At 52.8% G+C, this 19,864-nt stretch overlaps 1 protein-coding gene across 1 annotated transcript in view; it reads right to left on the bottom strand.

The window, feature by feature from the left end:
• The window catches only part of LOC147086840 (metabotropic glutamate receptor 6-like), a 57,770-nt gene extending 38,474 nt beyond the window's left edge, over positions 1 to 19,296 (bottom strand). Inside the window, exons 1-3 of the mRNA XM_085978336.1 lie at positions 18,808 to 19,296; positions 15,181 to 15,397; positions 5,648 to 5,783 (exon numbers count right to left, since the gene is read on the bottom strand). Coding sequence (XP_085834462.1) covers positions 5,648 to 5,783; positions 15,181 to 15,397; positions 18,808 to 19,296 — 842 coding nt within the window. The remainder of the gene's footprint in view (positions 1 to 5,647; positions 5,784 to 15,180; positions 15,398 to 18,807) is intronic.
• Between the last annotated feature and the right edge of the window lie 568 nt (positions 19,297 to 19,864).

Genomic DNA, 19,864 nt, shown 5'->3' with positions numbered 1-19,864 from the left:
AGTTGTGAGTGTAAGTGAGAGAGAGTGAGTGTGTGTGTGAGGGTGAGAGAGAGTGAGTTTGTGTGTGTATGTATGTGTGTGAGTGTGAGAGTGAGCATGTGTGTGAAGATGTGTGTGAGTGTGAGAGAGAATGAGTGTGTGTGTGAGTGTGAGAGAGAATGAGTTTGTGTGTGTATGTATGTGTGTGAGTGTGAGAGAGAGTGAGCGTGTGTGTGATGATGTGTGTGATTGTGAGAGAGAATGAGTGTGTGTGTGTGTGAGTGTGAGAGTGAGTGTGTGAGTGTGTGTGAGTGTGAGAGAGATCACACACACACTCGCATGCACACACACTCGCATGCACATGCACACTCGCATGCACACACACACTCGCATGCACACTCACATACACACACACTCGCATGCACACACACTCGCATGCACACACACACTCACATGCACACACACTTGCATGCACACACACTCGCGTGCACACACACTCATGCACACACACACTCGCATGCACACACACACTTGCATGCACACACAGACTTGCATACACACACACTCACATGCACACGCGCACACTCACATGCACACACACTTGCATGCACTTACGCACACTTGCATGAACACACACACTCGCATGCACACACATACTCGCATGAACACACACACTCGCATACACACACTCACATGCACACGTGCACACTCACATGCACACACACTCGCATGCACACACACAAACTCGCATGCACACACACACTTGCATGCACACATATACTCGCATGCACACTCACATGCACACACACACTCGCATGCACACACAGACTCGCATGCACACACACTTGCATGCACACACACACTTGCATACACACACTTGCGTGCACACACACACACTCGCATGCAAACACACTCGCATGCACACACACACTCGCATGCACACACTCACATGCACACGCGCACACTCACATGCACACAAACACTCGCATGCACACACACAAACTCGCATGCACACACACTCGCATGCACACACACACTCGCATGCACACACAAACTTGCATGCACACACACGCGCGTGCACACACTCACATGCACACACACTCGCATGCAAACACACTCGCATGCACACACACTTGCATACACACACACTTGCATACACACACACACTCACATGCACACACACACACACTCACATGCATACACACTCACATGCACATGCGCACCCTCATGCACACACACACACACTCACATGCACACACACACACTCACATGCACACACACACTTGCATGCACACACACTTGCATGCACATACGCACACTTGCATGAACACACACACTCGCATGCTCACACACACTCGCATGCACACACATACTCGCATGAACACACACACTCGCATACACACACACTCACATGCACACGCGCACACTCACATGCACACACACACACTCGCATGCACACACACAAACTCGCATGCACACACACACTCATGCACACACACTTGCATACACACACACTCACATGCACACACACACTCGCATGCACACACACATGCATGCACATACGCACACTTGCAAGAACACACACACACTCGCATGCTCACACACACTCGCATGCACACACACTTGCATACACACACACTTGCATACACACACACACTCACATGCACACACACACTCACACACACACTCACATGCATACACACTCACATGCACATGCGCACCCTCATGCACACACACACACACTCACATGCACACACACACACTCACATGCACACACACACTTGCATGCACACACACTTGCATGCACATACGCACACTTGCATGAACACACACACTCGCATGCTCACACACACTCGCATGCACACACATACTCGCATGAACACACACACTCGCATACACACACACTCACATGCACACGCGCACACTCACATGCACACACACACACTCGCATGCACACACACAAACTCGCATGCACACACACACTCATGCACATACACTTGCATACACACACACTCAGATGCACACACACATGCACATGCACACAAACACACACTCGCATGTATACACACTTGCACACACACACACTCGCATGCACACACACTTGCACACACACACTCGCATGCACACACACACTCCCATGCACACACACTCACACACACACACACTCGCGTGCACACACTCACACTCACATGCACACACACACTCGCATGCAAACACACTCGCATGCACACACACACTCACATGCACACACACATACTTGCATGCACACACACACTCGCATGCACATACACTTGCATACACACACACACTCACACACACACACTCGCATGCACACACACTTGCACACACACTCGCATGCACACACACACTCGCATGCACACACACTCCCATGCTCACTCGCATGCACACACACTCACATGCACACTCGCATGCACACTCGCATGCACACGCACACTCGCATGCACACACACACTCCCATGCACACACACACTCCCATGCTCACTCGCATGCCCACACACTCAAATGCACACTCGCATATACACACACACTCACATGCACACACACACACACACACACTCACATGCACACACTCACAAGCACATGTGCACCCTCATGCACACACACACACTCGCATGCACACACACACTCGCATGCACACACACTCGCATGAACAGACATACTCGCATAAACACACACACTCGCATACACACACACTCACATGCACACACTCACTCGCATGCACACACACAAACTCGCATGCACACACACACTCGCATGCACACACACACTCACATGCACACACACTCGCATGCACACACACTCGCATACACACACAAACTCACACGCACTCACATACTCACGCACACACACACTCGCATGCACACACACACTCGCATGCACATACACTTGCATACACACACACACTCACATGCACACACTCACATGCACATGCACACAAACACACACTCGCATGTATACACACTTGCACACACACACACTCGCATGCACACACACTTGCACACACACACTCGCATGCACACACACACTCGCATGCACACACACACTCCCATGCTCACTCGCATGCACACACACTCGCATGCACACTCGCATATACACACACACTCACATGCACACACACACACTCACATGCACATACTCACATGCACATGCACACAAACACACACTCGCATGTATACACACTTGCACACACACACACTCGCATGCACACACACTTGCACACACACACTCGCATGCACACACACACTCGCATGCACACACACACTCCCATGCTCACTCGCATGCACACACACTCGCATGCACACTCGCATATACACACACACTCACATGCACACACACACACACTCACATGCACACACTCACATGCACATGCGCACCCTCATGTACACACACTCACATGCACACACACAAACTCGCATGCACACACACACTCGCATGCACACGCACATGCACACACACTCGCATGCACACACACTCGCATGCACACACAAACTCACACGCACTCACATGCACACACACACACTCGCATGCACACACACAAACTTGCATGCACACACACACTCGCATGCACACACACGCTCGCGTGCACACACTCACACTCACATGCACACACACACTCGCATGCAAACACACTCACATGCACACACACACTCGCATGCAAACACACTCGCATGCACACTCACTCGCATGCACACTCACTCACATGCACACACACTTGCATGCACACACACACTCGCATGCACATACACTTGCATACACACACACACTCACATGCACACACTCACATGCACATGCACACAAACACACACTCGCATGTATACACACTTGCACACACACACACACTCGCATGCACACACACTTGCACACACACTCGCATGCACATACACACTCGCATGCACACACACTCCCATGCTCACTCGCATGCACACACACTCACATGCACACTCGCATGCTCACTCGCATGCCCACACACTCGCATGCACACTTGCATATTCACACACACTCACATGCACACACACACACACTCACATGCACACACTCACATGCACATGCGCACCCTCATGCACACACACTCGCATGCACACACATACTCGCATGCACACACACTCGCATGAACACACACACTCGCATAAACACACACACTCACATACACACACACTCACATGCACATACACACTCGCATGCACACACACACTCGCATGCACACACGCACACTCACATGCACACACACACGTGCATGCACACACACTCGCATGCACACACACACTCGCATGCACACACACACTCGCATGCATACACACACGCACACTCACATGCACACACACACTCGCATGCATACACACACGCACACTCACATGCACGCACATACTCGCATGCACACACACTCGCATGCACACACACTCGCATACACACACACTTGCACACACTCGCATACACACACACTCACATGCACACACACATACTTGCATGCACACACTCACATGCACATGCGCACCCTCATGCACACACACACTTGCATGCACACACACACACTCGCATGCACACACACACACTCGCATGCATACACACTTGCACACACACACACTTGCATGCATACACACTTGCAAACACACACTCGCATGCACACACACACTCCCATGCCCACTCGCATGCACATGCACACACTCGCATACACACTCACATGCACACACACACTCTCATGTGCACCCTCATGCACACACACACTTGCATGCACACACTCGCATGCACACACACTTTCATGCACACACACACACACCCGTATGCACACACACACTCGCATGTATACACACTTGCACACACACACACTCGCATGCACACACACCTGCACACACACATTCGCATGCACACACACACTCGCATGCACCCACACACACTCCCATGCTCACTCGCATGCACACACACACACTTGCATGCACACTCGCATGCACACACACACTCGCATGCACACACACACACAGTCGCATGCACGCACACTCACATGCGCACACACACTTGCATGCACACACACACACTTGCATGCACACACACACTCGCATGCATGCACACACACTTGCATGCACACTCGCATGCACACACACTCGCATGCACACACACACACAGTCGCATGCACACACACTCACATGCGCACACACACTTGCATGCACACACACACACTTGCATGCACACACACACTCGCATGCATGCACACACACTCACATGCACACTCGCATGCACACACACACTCGCATGCACACGCACATGCACACACACTCGCATGCACACACACATGCATGCACACACACACTCCCATGCACACTCACATGCACACTTGCACACACTCACAAACATGTACACACACTCACACATGCTCCTGGGGCGCAGAGCTGGTGTCCTGCTGGCTCTGGTTTACCAGAGCCCTTGTGAAAGCCACCAATGTCCAGGGGAGGAAGGGCAGGGCGGAGGGCAGAAGGCGGAGGGGAAACTAAGAGGCAGAATAAGGCAGTGACAACAGGAAGCAATAAAGAGCCTGAAGACTGAAGACAAAGGGGAAGAGTACAATGTAAGGAGCGGTAAATGAATCAACCCCGATCTAAGTGTTGCGGGGTTTACTGGGAGGGACCAGGAGTAACCAGCGAGTGAGCCGTCTTACTTGATGTCGTCCTCATTGGCGAAGATGATGATTCCTCGCGCGTTGGGAGTTTCCATCAGCCTGTTGATCAGCTTCTCAAATTCGCCCGGTTTGGGCTCGCGAGGGATCTTCAGCGACTGGGCGATGCACACCCCGCCTAGCACACAGAACAAACATCAGGCAAACACCTCCCAGGACCGACGTCTGCTCCCTGCGCATCTGTATGTGAGCATGCGCGCGATATGTGTTTGCACGTATGTGTACATGTTTGTGTACATGCGCGCCTACGTGCGTGAGTCTGCGTGCATGTGTGTGGGATGTGCATGTCTCTTTACGTGTATGTATGTGTGTGGGTGTGTGTGCAGGCGTGTTCGTGTATATGTATGAGCTGTAGTTCAGTGCGTCTCACTCTTGCTGCTGAGTCAGAAGCTTGTGGGCTCCAGTCCCCACTCCAGAGACTCGAGCAAAAAATTTGGGCTGAGGGAGTGCCGCACTGTTGCAGGGGCGGTACTGAGGGAGCACCGCACTGTCGGAGGGGCGGTACTGAGGGAGCACCGCACTGTCGGAGGGGCGGTACTGAGGGAGCGCCGCACTGTCGGAGGGGCAGTACTGAGGGAGCACCGCACTGTCGGAGGGGCAGTACTGAGGGAGCACCGCACTGTCGGAGGGGCGGTACTGAGGGAGCACTGCACTGTCGGAGGGGCAGTACTGAGGGAGCGCCGTACTGTCGGAGGGGCGGTACTGAGGGAGCGCTGCACTGTCGGAGGGGCAGTACTGAGGGAGCGCCGCACTGTCGGAGGGGCGGTACTGAGGGAGCGCTGCACTGTCGGAGGGGCAGTACTGAGGGAGCGCCGCACTGTCGGAGGGGCGGTACTGAGGGAGCGCCGCACTGTCGGAGGGGCGGTACTGAGGGAGCGCCGCACTGTCGGAGGGGCGGTACTGAGGGAGCACCGCACTGTCGGCCGGGGCGGTACTGAGGGAGCGCCGCACTGTCGGAGGGGCGGTACTGAGGGAGCGCCGCACTGTCGGAGGGGCGGTACTGAGGGAGCGCCGCACTGTTGAAGGGGCGGTACTGAGGGAGTGCCGCACTGTCGGAGAGGCAGTACTGAGGGAGCGCCGCACTTTCGGAGGGGCAGTACTGAGGGAGCGCCGCACTGTCGGAGGGGCAGTACTGAGGGAGCGCCGCACTGTCGGAGGGGCGGTACTGAGGGAGCGCCGCACTATCGGAGGGGCAGTACTGAAGGAGCGCCACGCTGTCGGAGGAGCGGTACTGAGAGAGCGCCACACTGTCGGAGGGACAGTACTGAGGGAGCACCGCACTGTTGGAGAGGCAGTACTGAGGGAGTGCTGTACTGTCGGAGGGGCAGTACTGAGGGATTGCCGCACTGTCGGAGGCGCGGTACTGAGGGAGCGCTGCACTGTCGGAGGGGCAGTACTGAGGGAGCGCCGCACTGTCGGAGGGGTGGTACTGAGGGAGTGCCGCACTGTCGGAGGGGCGGTACTGAGGGAGCGCCGCACTGTCGGAGGGGCAGTACTGAGGGAGCGCCGCAGTGTCAGAGGGGCAGTACTGAGGGAGCGCCGCACTGTCGGAGGGGCGGTACCGAGGGAGCGCCGCACTGTCGGAGGGGCAGTACTGAGGGAGCGCCGCACTGTCGGAGGGGCAGTACTGAGGGAGCGCCGCAGTGTCAGAGGGGCAGTACTGAGGGAGCGCCGCACTGTCGGAGGGGCGGTACCGAGGGAGCGCCGCACTGTCAGACGGGCTGTGCACAAATTGGCTGCTGCGTTTCCTACATTACAACAGTGGCCACACTTGGAAAAGTCCTTCATTGGCTGTGAAGCGCTTTGGGACGTCCTGAGGTGGTGAAAGGCGCTGGAGAAATGGGAGTCTGTCTTTCTTTTTACTTGTGAGTGTGGAAGCACACATGGGAATGTATGCATACACATGTTTAAAAGGACATCTGTGTCTATCTGAGTGCGAGTCATCAAAGAGTGCTTTGAGTTTGGGTAAGTGTGAGAGTTCTTTAATTGTTATTTCTCTTTAAATCATTCTTGATAAGATTACTTAAGCAGTTTAAGTAAAGGGGAAAAGTTAAATATTTCGGATTCTGTTGGTTTAAGAAGAGTAAAACAAGGTTACACTGCAGTAGGAGTAAATTGGCACAGCAGGCAGTGGAAACCAGTTTTCTAACCAATCAGCAGGGGTGACTCATTTGGCTGTAAACAAACAAACAGTAGAAAAAGACCAGTCTTAGTGCGAGCAAGCACTAAGTGCGAGTCATCAAAGAGTGCTGTGAGTTTGGGGAAGTGTGAGTTAGTGTAAGTGGGGTGTTAGGTGCTCTTTTCAAACTTTAACTCTGTGGGTTGTAGTTAATAAGGCCTTTCTGGTGCAGAGTGACTGTTGGTAAACCATTTAACTGGTGTAACGAGAGGGATTGATTTAATTTAAATCCAACTAATTAAAGGGGATACTAGCATCTAAAATCGGGCAGAGGGTGTCCATAACTAACAATAAAAAATTTAATTAATTACATAGAATGGAGCAGGTGATGTGTTACTGTTGCGAGATGTGGGAGCCGGTGAACCCCATTGAGGCTCACGGTGATTACGTCTGTGACAAGTGTCTGCTGCTACAGGAACTCCAGCTCCGTGTTGATGAGCTGGAGTCTGAGCTTCAGACACTGCGACACATCAGGGAGGGGGAGAAGTACCTGGACTCTGTGTATCAGGAGGTGGTCACACCTATGAAGTTAATTAATTCAGATGTAGCCCATGGTCAGGGACAGGATGGTGTGACTACGAGTGAGGCAGGTACGGGGATCCCGGAGGTAGAGCTGGAGGAGCCGCAGCCCTTGCTGTTGTCCAACAGGTTCGAGGTTCTTACTCCCTGTGGGGACAGGAGCAGGGACTGCAGGGAGGATGAGCAACCTGGCCACAGGACCGTGGAATGGGGGGCCATTCAAGAGGGGGGAGTAAATAGAAATGTTGTAGTGGTAGGGGATAGTACTGTTAGGGGGATAGATAGAGTTCTCTGCAGCCGAGAGCGAGAGTCCCGAAGGCTGTGTTGCCTACCCGGTGCCAGGGTTAAGGACATCTCCTCTGGGCTGGAAAGAAACTAGCAGTGGGAGGGGTTGGATCCAGTTGTCGTGGTCCATGTTGGTACAAACGACGTAGATAGGACTAGGAAGCCGGTTCTGTTAAAGGAGTATGAGCAGCTAGGGGTCAAATTAAAAAACAGAACCTCAAGGGTAATAATCTCTGAGCCATGAGCGAATTTGGCTAGGACAAATAAAATTAGAGAGTTAAATGCGTGGCTCAAAGACTGGTGTGGGAGAAATGGGTTTTGCTTCCTGGGACACTGGCACCAGTACTGGGACAGGAGGGAGCTGTTCCGTTAGGACGGGCTTCACTTGGCCAGTGCTGGGACTAGAGTCCTGGCGGATCATATAACTAGGGCTGTAGAGAGGGCTTTAAACTAACTAGTGGGGGGGAGGTTCCTAGAGAGCAAATAATAAAAATGACAACAGAGAAGGTCATAGACTTAGGTAGCAGTGGGGAAATTAAAAACCAGAGCGTGTCAGGAAGGGGCAGAAGGTATGGAGTAAAAGGTAAAGTAATAAAAAGGGCAAAAGCAGAAACAAAGTGTCACAAAACATATTTGAAAGTTCTCTATCTGAATGCACGTAGCATTCGTAACAAAATAGACGAGTTAATGGCACAAATAACTACATATGGGTATGATCTTGTGGCCATTACAAAAACATGGCTGCAGGGTGACAATGCCTGGGAATTAAACATACCAGGTTATTTAACGATCAGGAAGGACAGGCAGGAAGGAAGGGGAGGTGGGGTGGCTATGTTAATAAAGGAAGGAATCACTGTAATACAGAGAAATGATATTGGGTCAAAAGATCAGGATAATGAAACAGTTTGGGTGGAGGTAAGGAATAATAAGGGGAAAAAAACACTAGTGGGCGTAGTCTATAGGCCTCCGAACAGTGGCAACTCTGTTGGACGGAGTATCAATCAGGAAATAGTTGAGGCTTGTAATAAGGGAACATCTATAATTATGGGGGATTTTAACTATCATATTAATTGGACAAATCAAATTGGGCAGGGCTGCCTTGAGGATGAGTTCATTGAGTGTATTCGGGATGGGTTTCTTGAGCAGTATGTAACTGAACCGACCAGGGGGCAAGCAACCTCAGATCTGGTCCTGTGTAACGAGACATGATTAATTAAAAATGTCCTAGTAAAGGATCCCCTTGGAATGAGTGACCATAACATGGTTGAATTCCATATTCAATTAGAGGGTGAGAAGGTTGGATCTCAAACAAGCGTGCTAAGCTTGAATAAAGGAGACTATGAAGGTATGAGAGCGGAATTGAGTAGAGTGGATTGGGAAAATAGATTAAAGGGTAAGACGATACATGATCAGTGGTGTACATTTAAGGAGTTATTTTACAACTTCCAAAAAATATATATTCCACTGAGAAGAAAAGGGTGTAAAAGAAAAGACAGCCATCCGTGGCTAAGTAAAGAAATTAAGGATAGTATTCGACTAAAAACAAGGGCATATAAGGTAGCCAAATCTAGTGGGAGGATAGAGGATTGGAAAAACTTTAAAAGACAGCAAAAAATAACAAAAAGATTGATTAAGAAAAGGAAGATAGATTATGAAAGTAAATTAGCAAAAAATATAAAAACAGATAGTAAGAGTTTTTATAGTTATATAAAAAGAAAAAGGGTGGCTATAGTAAATGTTGGTCCCTTAGAGGATGAGACCGGGAAATTAATGGTGGGAAATATGGAGATGGCAAAAACACTGAATGAATATTTTGTATCAGTCTTTACAGTAGAGGACACTAAGAATATCCCAACACTGGACAAACAGGGGGCAATAGGGGGGGAGGAGCTAAACACGATCAAAATCACTAAGGAAGTGGTACTCGGTAAAATAGTGGGACTCAAGGTGGATAAATCACCTGGACCTGATGTCTTACATCCTAGGGTCTTGAGGGAAGTGGCGGTAGGGATTGTGGATGCATTGGTAATAATTTTCCAAAACTCCCTGGACTCAGCAAAGGTCCCGGCAGACTGGAAAACTGCTAATGTAACACCCTTATTTAAAAAGGGCAGTAGACAGAAGGCTGGAAACTATAGCCCGGTTAGCCTAACATCTGTGGTAGGTAACATTTTGGAGTCCATTATTAAGGGGACAGTAACAGGACATTTGGATAATCATAATTTAATAGGACAAAGTCAGCATGGTTTTGTGAAGGGGAAGTCATGTTTGACAAATTTGCTGCAGTTCTTTGAGGAAGTAACATATAAGGTGGATAAAGGGGAACCAGTGGACGTAGTGTATTTCGACTTCCAAAAGGCATTTGACAAGGTGCCACACAAAAGATTATTGCTTAAGATAAAAAATCACGGGATTGGGGGTAATATTCTGGCATGGATAGAGGATTGGCTATCTAACAGAAGGCAAAGAGTTGGGATAAATGGTTCATTCTCAGACTGGCAATCAGTAACTAGTGGTGTTCCGCAGGGGTCAGTGCTGGGTCCCCAACTCTTTACAATCTATATTAACGATTTGGAGGAGGGGACCGAGTGTAACATATCAAAGTTTGCAGATGATACTAAGATGGGAGGGAAAGTAGTGAGTGAGGAGGACATAAAAAACCTGCAAGGGGACATAGACAGGCTAAGTAAGTGGGCAGAGATTTGGCAGATGGAATACAATACTGGAAAGTGTGAGGTTATGCACTTTGGCAGGAAAAATCGTAGAGCAAGTTATTATCTTAATGGCAAGAAACTGGAAAGTACTGAAGTACAAAGGGATCTGGGGGTCCTGGTGCACGAAACTCTAAAGGTTAGTATGCAGGTGCAGCAAGTGATTAAGAAGGCCAATGGAATGTTGGCTTTCATTGCGAGGGGGATAGAATATAAAAATAGGGAGGTATTGCTTCAGTTGTACAAGGTATTGGTGAGACCGCACCTGGAATACTGCATACAGTTTTGGTGTCCATACTTAAGAAAAGACATACTTGCTCTCGAGTCAGTACAAAGAAGGTTCACTTGGTTAATCCCGGGGATGAGGAGATGGACATATGAGGAGAGGTTGAGTAGATTGGGACTCTACTCATTGGAGTTCAGAAGAATGAGAGGCGATCTTATTGAAACATGTAAGATTGTGAAGGGGTTGGATCGGGTGGATGCGGGGAAGATGTTCCCGATGATGGGTGAAACTAGAACTAGGGGGCATAGTCTTAGAATAAGGGGCTGCTCTTTCAAAACTGAGATGAGGAGGAACTACTTCACTCAGAGGTTGGTAGGTCCATGGAATATGCTACCCCAAAAAGCTGTAGAAGCTACATCATTACATAAATTTAAAACAGAAATAGACAGTTTCCTAGAAGTAAAGGGAATTAAGGGTTACGGGGAGCGGGCAGGAATTTGGACATGAGTCTAGGTTCGGATCGGACATGGCCCTGTGGGTAGCGGAGCGGGCCCAGGGGCCGTGTAGCCTGATCCTGCTCCTATTTCATGTGTCTAATTCTGTTACATTCAGGAGATGGTTCTGTGATAGTAGATTGGCGGTTAGGATCAGATCAGCCATGATTTTATTGAATGGCGGAGCAGGCTCGAGGGGCCGATTGGCCGACTCCTGCTCCTATTTCTTATGTTCTTATGTTCTTATGTATAGAAAGAAATGCTTGTGCGTGTATATGGTCATGACTACATGCGTGTGGTGCGTGCAGATGGATATTAAGGGCGCCCGTCTGCGCAGCTGTGTTTATGTGCATTTGCACATCTGTACCAGTGAGACACATATTGGGAGGGATGATCCTTATTATAGGGAGCAGCCTTGCGAAAGTCTGCAGCTCTAATCAGCTACCTTCTTGATCAGAGGCTTGTTCCTCAAGACATTCCTGACATGAATCAGTCATTCATGAAAGGAAGACTCATGAAATAATACTGAGCGGCCTGCGGGTGGCGCTGGCCAGGGAGAGTATAAATACTCGGGCACGGGCCCAGCTTGCGCAGGGACATTCTTTAACAGGAACTAGTGAAGGACACAACTAGACCTCCATGTTGTAAAACAGTTGATTAAAGCTTTGTTTAACACTGAGACCGAGTGCCTAGTAATTATCTTACGTCAATTCAAAGATCCCCAACGAGAGGAGGCCCAGGGCAGATGGAGGACGGTGACCAAGGAGATGGTTCTGATGGGAGAGGTGGTGGCGAGAGGAAGGATAAGCTTCAACGAACCTGATCACAAGGCATGGTCCTCGGGATGGAGACTGAGGGTCCTGATGAGAGCCAGGCCTTTCGGGAGTGAAGTTAGGAAACACTTCGACACACAAAGGGTGGTAGAAGTTTGGAACTCTCTTCCGCAAAACAGCAACTGATGCTGGGGATCAATTGTTAATTTTAACTCGGAGATTTCTGTTAACCAAAGGGTTTTGAGGGATCTGGGCCACAGGCGGGTGGATGGAGTTAGGTCGCAGGTCAGCCACGATCTCGTTGAATGGTGGAACAGGCGAGAGGGGCTGAATGGCCTCCTCCTGTTCCTAATGTAACAGGTTCGAGGGGCTGAACGGCCTCCTCCTGTTCCTAATGTAACAGGTTCGAGGGGCTGAACGGCCTCCTCCTGTTCCTAATGTAACAGGCTCGAGGGGCTGAATGGCCTCCTGCTGTTCCTAATGTATCAGGCTTGATGGCTGAATGGCCTCCTCCTGTTCCTAATGTAACAGGCTCGAGGGGCTGAACGGCCTCCTCCTGTTCCTAATGTAACAGGTTCGAGGGGCTGAACGGCCTCCTCCTGTTCCTAATGTAACAGGTTCGAGGGGCTGAATGGCCTCCTCCTGTTCCTAATGTAACAGGCTCGAAGGGCTGAATGGCCTCCTCCTGTTCCTAATATAATAGGCTCGAGGGGGCTGAACGGCCTCCTCCTGTTCCTAATGTAACAGGCTCGAGGGGCTGAATGGCCTCCTCCTGTTCCTAATGTAACAGGCTCGAAGGGCTGAACGGACTCCTCCTGTTCCTAATGTAACAGGCTCGAGGGGGCTGAATGTCCTCCTACTGTTCCTAATGTAACAGGCTCGAGGGGGCTGAACGGCCTCCTCCTGTTCCTAATGTAACAGGCTCGAGGGGCTGAACGGCCTCCTCCTGTTCCTAATGTAACAGGCTCGAGGGGCTGAGCGGCCTCCTCCTGTTCCTAATGTAACAGGCTCGAGGGACTGAACGGCCTCCTCCTGTTCCTAATGTAACAGCCTCGAGGGGCTGAATGGCCTCCTCCTGTTCCTAATGTAACAGGCTCGAGGGGCTGAACGGCCTCCTCCTGTTCCTAATGTAACAGGCTCGAGGGGCTGAATGGCCTCCTCCTGTTCCTAATGTAACAGACTCGAGGGGGCTGAACGGCCTCCTCCTGTTCCTAATGTAACAGGCTCGAGGGGCTGAATGGCCTCCTGCTGTTCCTAATGTAACAGGCTCGAGGGGGCTGAATGGCCTCCTCCTATTCCTAATGTAACAGGCTCGAGGGGGCTGAATGGCCTCCTCCTGTTCCTAATGTAACAGGCTTGAGGGGCTGAACGACCTCCTGCTGTTCCTAATGTAACAGCCTCGAGGGGCTGAATGGCCTCCTCCTGTTCCTAATGTAACAGGCTCGAGGGGCTGAATGGCCTCCTCCTGTTCCTAATGTAACAGGCTCGAGGGGCTGAATGGCCTCCTCCTGTTCCTAATGTAACAGGCTCGAGGGGCTGAATGGCCTCCTCCTGTTCCTAATGTAACAGGCTCGAGGGGCTGAATGGCCTCCTCCTGTTCCTAATGTAACAGGCTCGAGGGGCTGAATGGCCTCCTCCTGTTCCTAATGTAACAGGCTCGAGGGGCTGAATGGCCTCCTCCTGTTCCTAATGTAACAGGCTCGAGGGGCTGAATGGCCTCCTCCTGTTCCTAATGTAACAGACTTGAGGGGGCTGAACGGCCTCCTCCTGTTCCTAATGTAACAGGCTCGAGGGGCTGAATGGCCTCCTGCTGTTCCTAATGTAACAGGCTCGAGGGGCTGAATGGCCTCCTCCTGTTCCTAATGTAACAGACTTGAGGGGGCTGAACGGCCTCCTCCTGTTCCTAATGTAACAGGCTCGAGGGGGCTGAACGGCCTCCTCCTGTTCCTAATGTAACAGGCTCGAGGGGCTGAACGGCCTCCCCGTGTTCCTAATGTAACAGGCTCGAGGGGCTGAACGGCCTCCTCCTGTTCCTAATGTAACAGGCTCGAGGGGCTGAACGGCCTCCCCGTGTTCCTAATGTAACAGGCTCGAGGGGGCTGAATGGCCTCCTCCTGTTCCTAATTTAACAGGCTCGAGGGGCTGAATGGCCTCCTCCTGTTCCTCTCATAGGGAAGGATGGTACTGATGATGTGAGTGAAGGTGCTGCTGGTGAAGATGATCCTGATGATGAGGGCGATGGTCCGATACGAGAGGGATGACCCTCGCTCTCACCCCTCTCTCCGGCCCATTATAAGGAGAGAGGAGCACCCGCGGCTCGTGCCTTACCGGCCTCCCTGGAGACATGGGAGAAGGCCTCCACCCCACTCTCTCCGTAGTTGCCCTCCGAGGCGATGGTCGACACGTAGTTCCACCCCAGGGCCTTGACGATGTCTACCATGGCCTGTGCCTGGTAGGAGTCAGGGGGCACCACCCGGGAGAAGTAGTCATAGCGGTTGTTATCGCTGAGCTCCGGCGCCGTCGAGGCGTAGCTGATCTGCGGAATCTGAGGAGTGTTCGACAACAACAAGAGTTAGAGGCCGTGTCTGGGACGGGCTTCCACTTCCTGCGCCTCAGGCTCAATGTTTCCCAACCAGGGACGTGGCGGTACTGAGGGTGCGTCGCACTGTCGGTGGAGCAGTACTGAGGGAGCGCCGCACTGTCGGAGGGGCGGTACTGAGGGAGTGCCGCACTGTCGGAGGGGCAGTACTGAGAGAGTGCTGCACTGTCGGAGGGGCGGTACTGAGGGAGGGCCGCACTGTCGGAGGGGCGGTACTGAGGGAGTGCCGCACTGTCGGAGGGGCAGTACTGAGAGAGCGCCGCACTGTCGGAGGGGCGGTACTGAGGGAGCGCCGCACTGTCGGAGGGGCGGTACTGAGAGAGCGCCGCACTGTCGGAGGGGTGGTACTGAGGGAGCGTCGCACTGTCGGTGGAGTAGTACTGAGGGAGTGCCGCACTGTCGGAGGGGCGGTACTGAGGGAGCGCCGCACTGTCGGAGGGGCAGTACTGAGAGAGCGCCGCACTGTCGGAGGGGCGGTACTGAGGGAGCGCCGCACTGTCGGAGGGGCAGTACTGAGGGAGCGCCGCACTGTCGGAGGGGCGGTACTGAGGGAGCGCCGCACTGTCGGAGGGGCAGTACTGAGGGAGCGCCGCACTGTCGGAGGGGCAGTACTGAGGGAGTGCCGCACTGTCGGAGGGGCAGTACTGAGGGAGTGCCGCACTGTCGGAGGGGCGGTACTGAGGGAGCACCGCACTGTCGGAGGGGCAGTACTGAGGGAGCGCCGCACTGTCGGAGGGGCAGTACTGAGGGGGACACCGCACTGTCAGAGCGACAGTACTGAGGGAGCGCCGCACTGTCGGAGGGGCAGTACTGAGGGAGCGCCGCACTGTCGGAGGGGCAGTACTGAGGGAGTGCCGCACTGTCAGAGGGGCGGTACTGAGGGAGCGCCGCACTGTCGGAGGGGCGGTACTGAGGGAGCGCCGCACTGTCGGAGGGGCGGTACTGAGGGAGCGCCGCACTGTCGGAGGGGCAGTACTGAGGGAGCGCCGCACTGTCGGAGGGGCGGTACTGAGGGAGCACCGCACTGTCGGAGGGGCGGTACTGAGGGAGCGCCGCACTGTCAGAGGGGCGGTACTGAGGGAGCGCCGCACTGTCGGAGGGGCGGTACTGAGGGAGCGCCGCACTGTCGGAGGGGCGGTACTGAGGGAGCGCCGCACTGTCGGAGGGGCGGTACTGAGGGAGCGCCGCACTGTCGGAGGGGCGGTACTGAGGGAGTGCCGCACTGTCGGAGGGGCGGTACTGAGGGAGTGCCGCACTGTCAGAGGTGCCGTCTTTCGGGATGAGACGTTAAACCCGAGACCCCCCGTCTGCCCTCTCGAGTGGACGTTAAAGGTCCCACGGCCACTATTGGAAGAAGAGCAGGTGGGGACTTCTCCCCGGTGTCCTGGGGCCAATAAAGCAGATTAACTCTCATCTGCTGTCTGTGGAATCTTGCTGTGCACAAATTGACTGCCGGATTCCCCTACACAACAACAGTTACTCGTCTTCAAAAGTACTTCATTGGCTGTGACGCACACTGGGCAGCCCTGAGGTCCTGAGAGGCGCCATTACAATTGATGTCCTTCTCCCATCATGCTCCACTCCTCCCATCATCCTCCACTCCTCCCATCATCCTCCACTCCTCACGTCAATACAGCCCTGAGGCCGATCCCAAACACGATCCTGAGCTGACCCCTAATGGCCGGCTTCAGCTCTCAGCTCCTCAGTCCTATTCCCCCCCGGAACCCCTTGTCCATTATGGGATCCAAGCTTGTCGACCCCTTGAGCTAAACCGCCTGAAGCCAGGCTCTCTAACGCCCTGCGTATAATAGAACGGTTACAGCACAGGAGGAGGCCATTCGGCCCGTCGAGCCCGTGCCGGGTCTCTGCAAGAGCACTTCAGCGAGTCCCACTCCCCCGCCCTTTCCCCGTAGCCCTGCAAATGTTTTTCCTTCAGGTACTTATCCAATTCCCTTTGGAAAGCCACGATTGAATCTGCCTCCACCGCCCTCTCAGGCAGTGCATTCCAGATCCTGACCACTCGCTGCGTGAACAAGTTTTTCCTCATGTCGCCTTTGGTTCTTCTGCCAATCACTTTAAATCTGTGTCCTTTGGTTCTCCACCCTGCCAATGGAAACAGTTTCTCTCTGTCTACTCTGTCTAGACCCCTCATGATTTTGAATGCCTCTATCAAATCTCCTCTCAACCTTCTCTGCTCTAAGGAGAACAACCCCAGCTTCTCCAGTCTCTCCACATCACTGAAGTCCCTCATCCCCGGTACCATTCTGGTCAATCTCCCCTTAACCTTCTCTGCTCCAAGGAGAACAATCCCAGCTTCTCCAGTCTCTCCACATCACTGAAGTCCCTCATCCCTGGTACCATTCTGGTCAATCTCCCCTTAACCTTCTCTGCTCTAAGGAGAACAATCCCAGCTTCTCCAGTCTCTCCACATCACTGAAGTCCCTCATCCCTGGTACCATTCTGGTCAATCTCCCCTTAACCTTCTCTGCTCTAAGGAGAACAACCCCAGCTTCTCCAGTCTCTCCACATCACTGAAGTCCCTCATCCCCGGTACCATTCTGGTCAATCTCCCCTTAACCTTCTCTGCTCTAAGGAGAACAATCCCAGCTTCTCCAGTCTCTCCACGTCACTGAAGTCCCTCATCCCCGGTACCATTCTGGTCAATCTCCCCTTAACCTTCTCTGCTCTAAGGAGAACAATCCCAGCTTCTCCAGTCTCTCCACATCACTGAAGTCCCTCATCCCTGGTACCATTCTGGTCAATCTCCCCTTAACCTTCTCTGCTCTAAGGAGAACAATCCCAGCTTCTCCAGTCTCTCCACATCACTGAAGTCCCTCATCCCCGGTACCATTCTGGTCAATCTCCCCTTAACCTTCTCTGCTCTAAGGAGAACAACCCCAGCTTCTCCAGTCTCTCCACATCACTGAAGTCCCTCATCCCTGGTACCATTCTGGTCAATCTCCCCTTAACCTTCTCTGCTCCAAGGAGAACAACCCCAGCTTCTCCAGTCTCTCCACATCACTGAAGTCCCTCATCCCTGGTACCATTCTGGTCAATCTCCCCTTAACCTTCTCTGCTCTAAGGAGAACAATCCCAGCTTCTCCAGTCTCTCCACATCACTGAAGTCCCTCATCCCTGGTACCATTCTGGACAATCTCCTCTGCACCCTCTCTAAGGCCTTCACATCCTTCTTAAAGTGCGGTGGCCCAGAATTAGACACAATACTCCAGTTGAGGCCGAACCAGTGTTTTATAAAGGTCCATCATAATTTCTTTGCTTTTGTACTCGATGCCTCTATTCATGAAGCCCATAATTGGCTCGGGTCCGCAATCCCCCTCCTCCAAGTTGAACTTAACTGCAAAGAGCCTGAGGACGTTGGCCACCATGATGGAGACGGAGCTGGCCGAGGCTCCGATGACCCCAATCACCCTCTCCGGCTTGCCCAGGATGGGCGGCTCGCCGTTGGAGCACCTGATGTCCGACGTGTCCTTCTGGATGAGGGCCTGCACGAAGGTGAGCGACTGCTCCAGGGCGTAGATGTCTCGGGAGCAGGTGTCCAGGATCCGCGCCCCGAGGGTGATGTTGGGGAGAAGCTCGGGGTCGCTGTTGATCTGGTCCAGGGCGTACAGCATGGCCTCCATCCGGTGGACACCCTGCTCCTTCTTGATGTCGCCGCAGGGGACTCCAGCCGGCCCTTTGCCGTGGACTGGGAAGAGTCCGCCTAAGGTGATGTCCCCTTCGATCCTGATGGAGTGGGGCTGGGTCCCCTGCTGAGGGTGGCTTAGCACCAGGCCCGCCAAGGCTCCCAGGAGCCAACCCAGCGCCGCGCAGCAGCGTGGCTCCATGCTTCCCAGCATCCCGAGGCACGTATTCTTCAAGCTAACACCTGAAATGACACAACGGACAAGAGAGGTCAGTGCAGGGGGTGTCTAGATTCTGTGCTTCAATGATGAGTTGACTCGGACTCTTAACCCTCAGCCGTTCTCAGTCCCGACAGACATCTCCTCTCTCTCGCACAGGCTTCAGCGATGGAGCGCAAGAGAGGACGGTACCTACGGTGGGGTTCCCACTGAGTTTCCGCTGGAGTTTACTCTGTACTTCTCCTGAATCGCTCCCTTTTACCCGCTGTGTGTGCTGTACATGTACAGGAGCTGACACTGAGACACACACACGGGCCGTACAGTACCAGACGGGAGTGAATCGTTCCCTCTTACCCGCTGTGTGTGCTGTACATGTACAGGAGCTGACACTGAGACACACACACACGGGCCGTACAGTCCCAGACGGGAGTGAATCGTTCCCTTTTATCTGCTGTCTACTGTACATGTACAGGAGCTGACACTGAGACACACACACGGGCCGTACAGTCCCAGACGGGAGTGAATCGTTCCCTTTTACCTGCTGTGTGTGCTG

The sequence above is a fragment of the Somniosus microcephalus genome, unplaced genomic scaffold, assembly GCF_052327205.1.
Source record: "Somniosus microcephalus isolate GS21.2 unplaced genomic scaffold, FLI_Smic_1.0 unresolved_chr7, whole genome shotgun sequence".
Classification (NCBI taxonomy): Eukaryota; Metazoa; Chordata; class Chondrichthyes; order Squaliformes; family Somniosidae; genus Somniosus; species Somniosus microcephalus.
The sequence above is the reverse complement of the archived record's forward strand: the minus strand, read 5'-3'. Positions and strand labels throughout refer to the sequence as shown.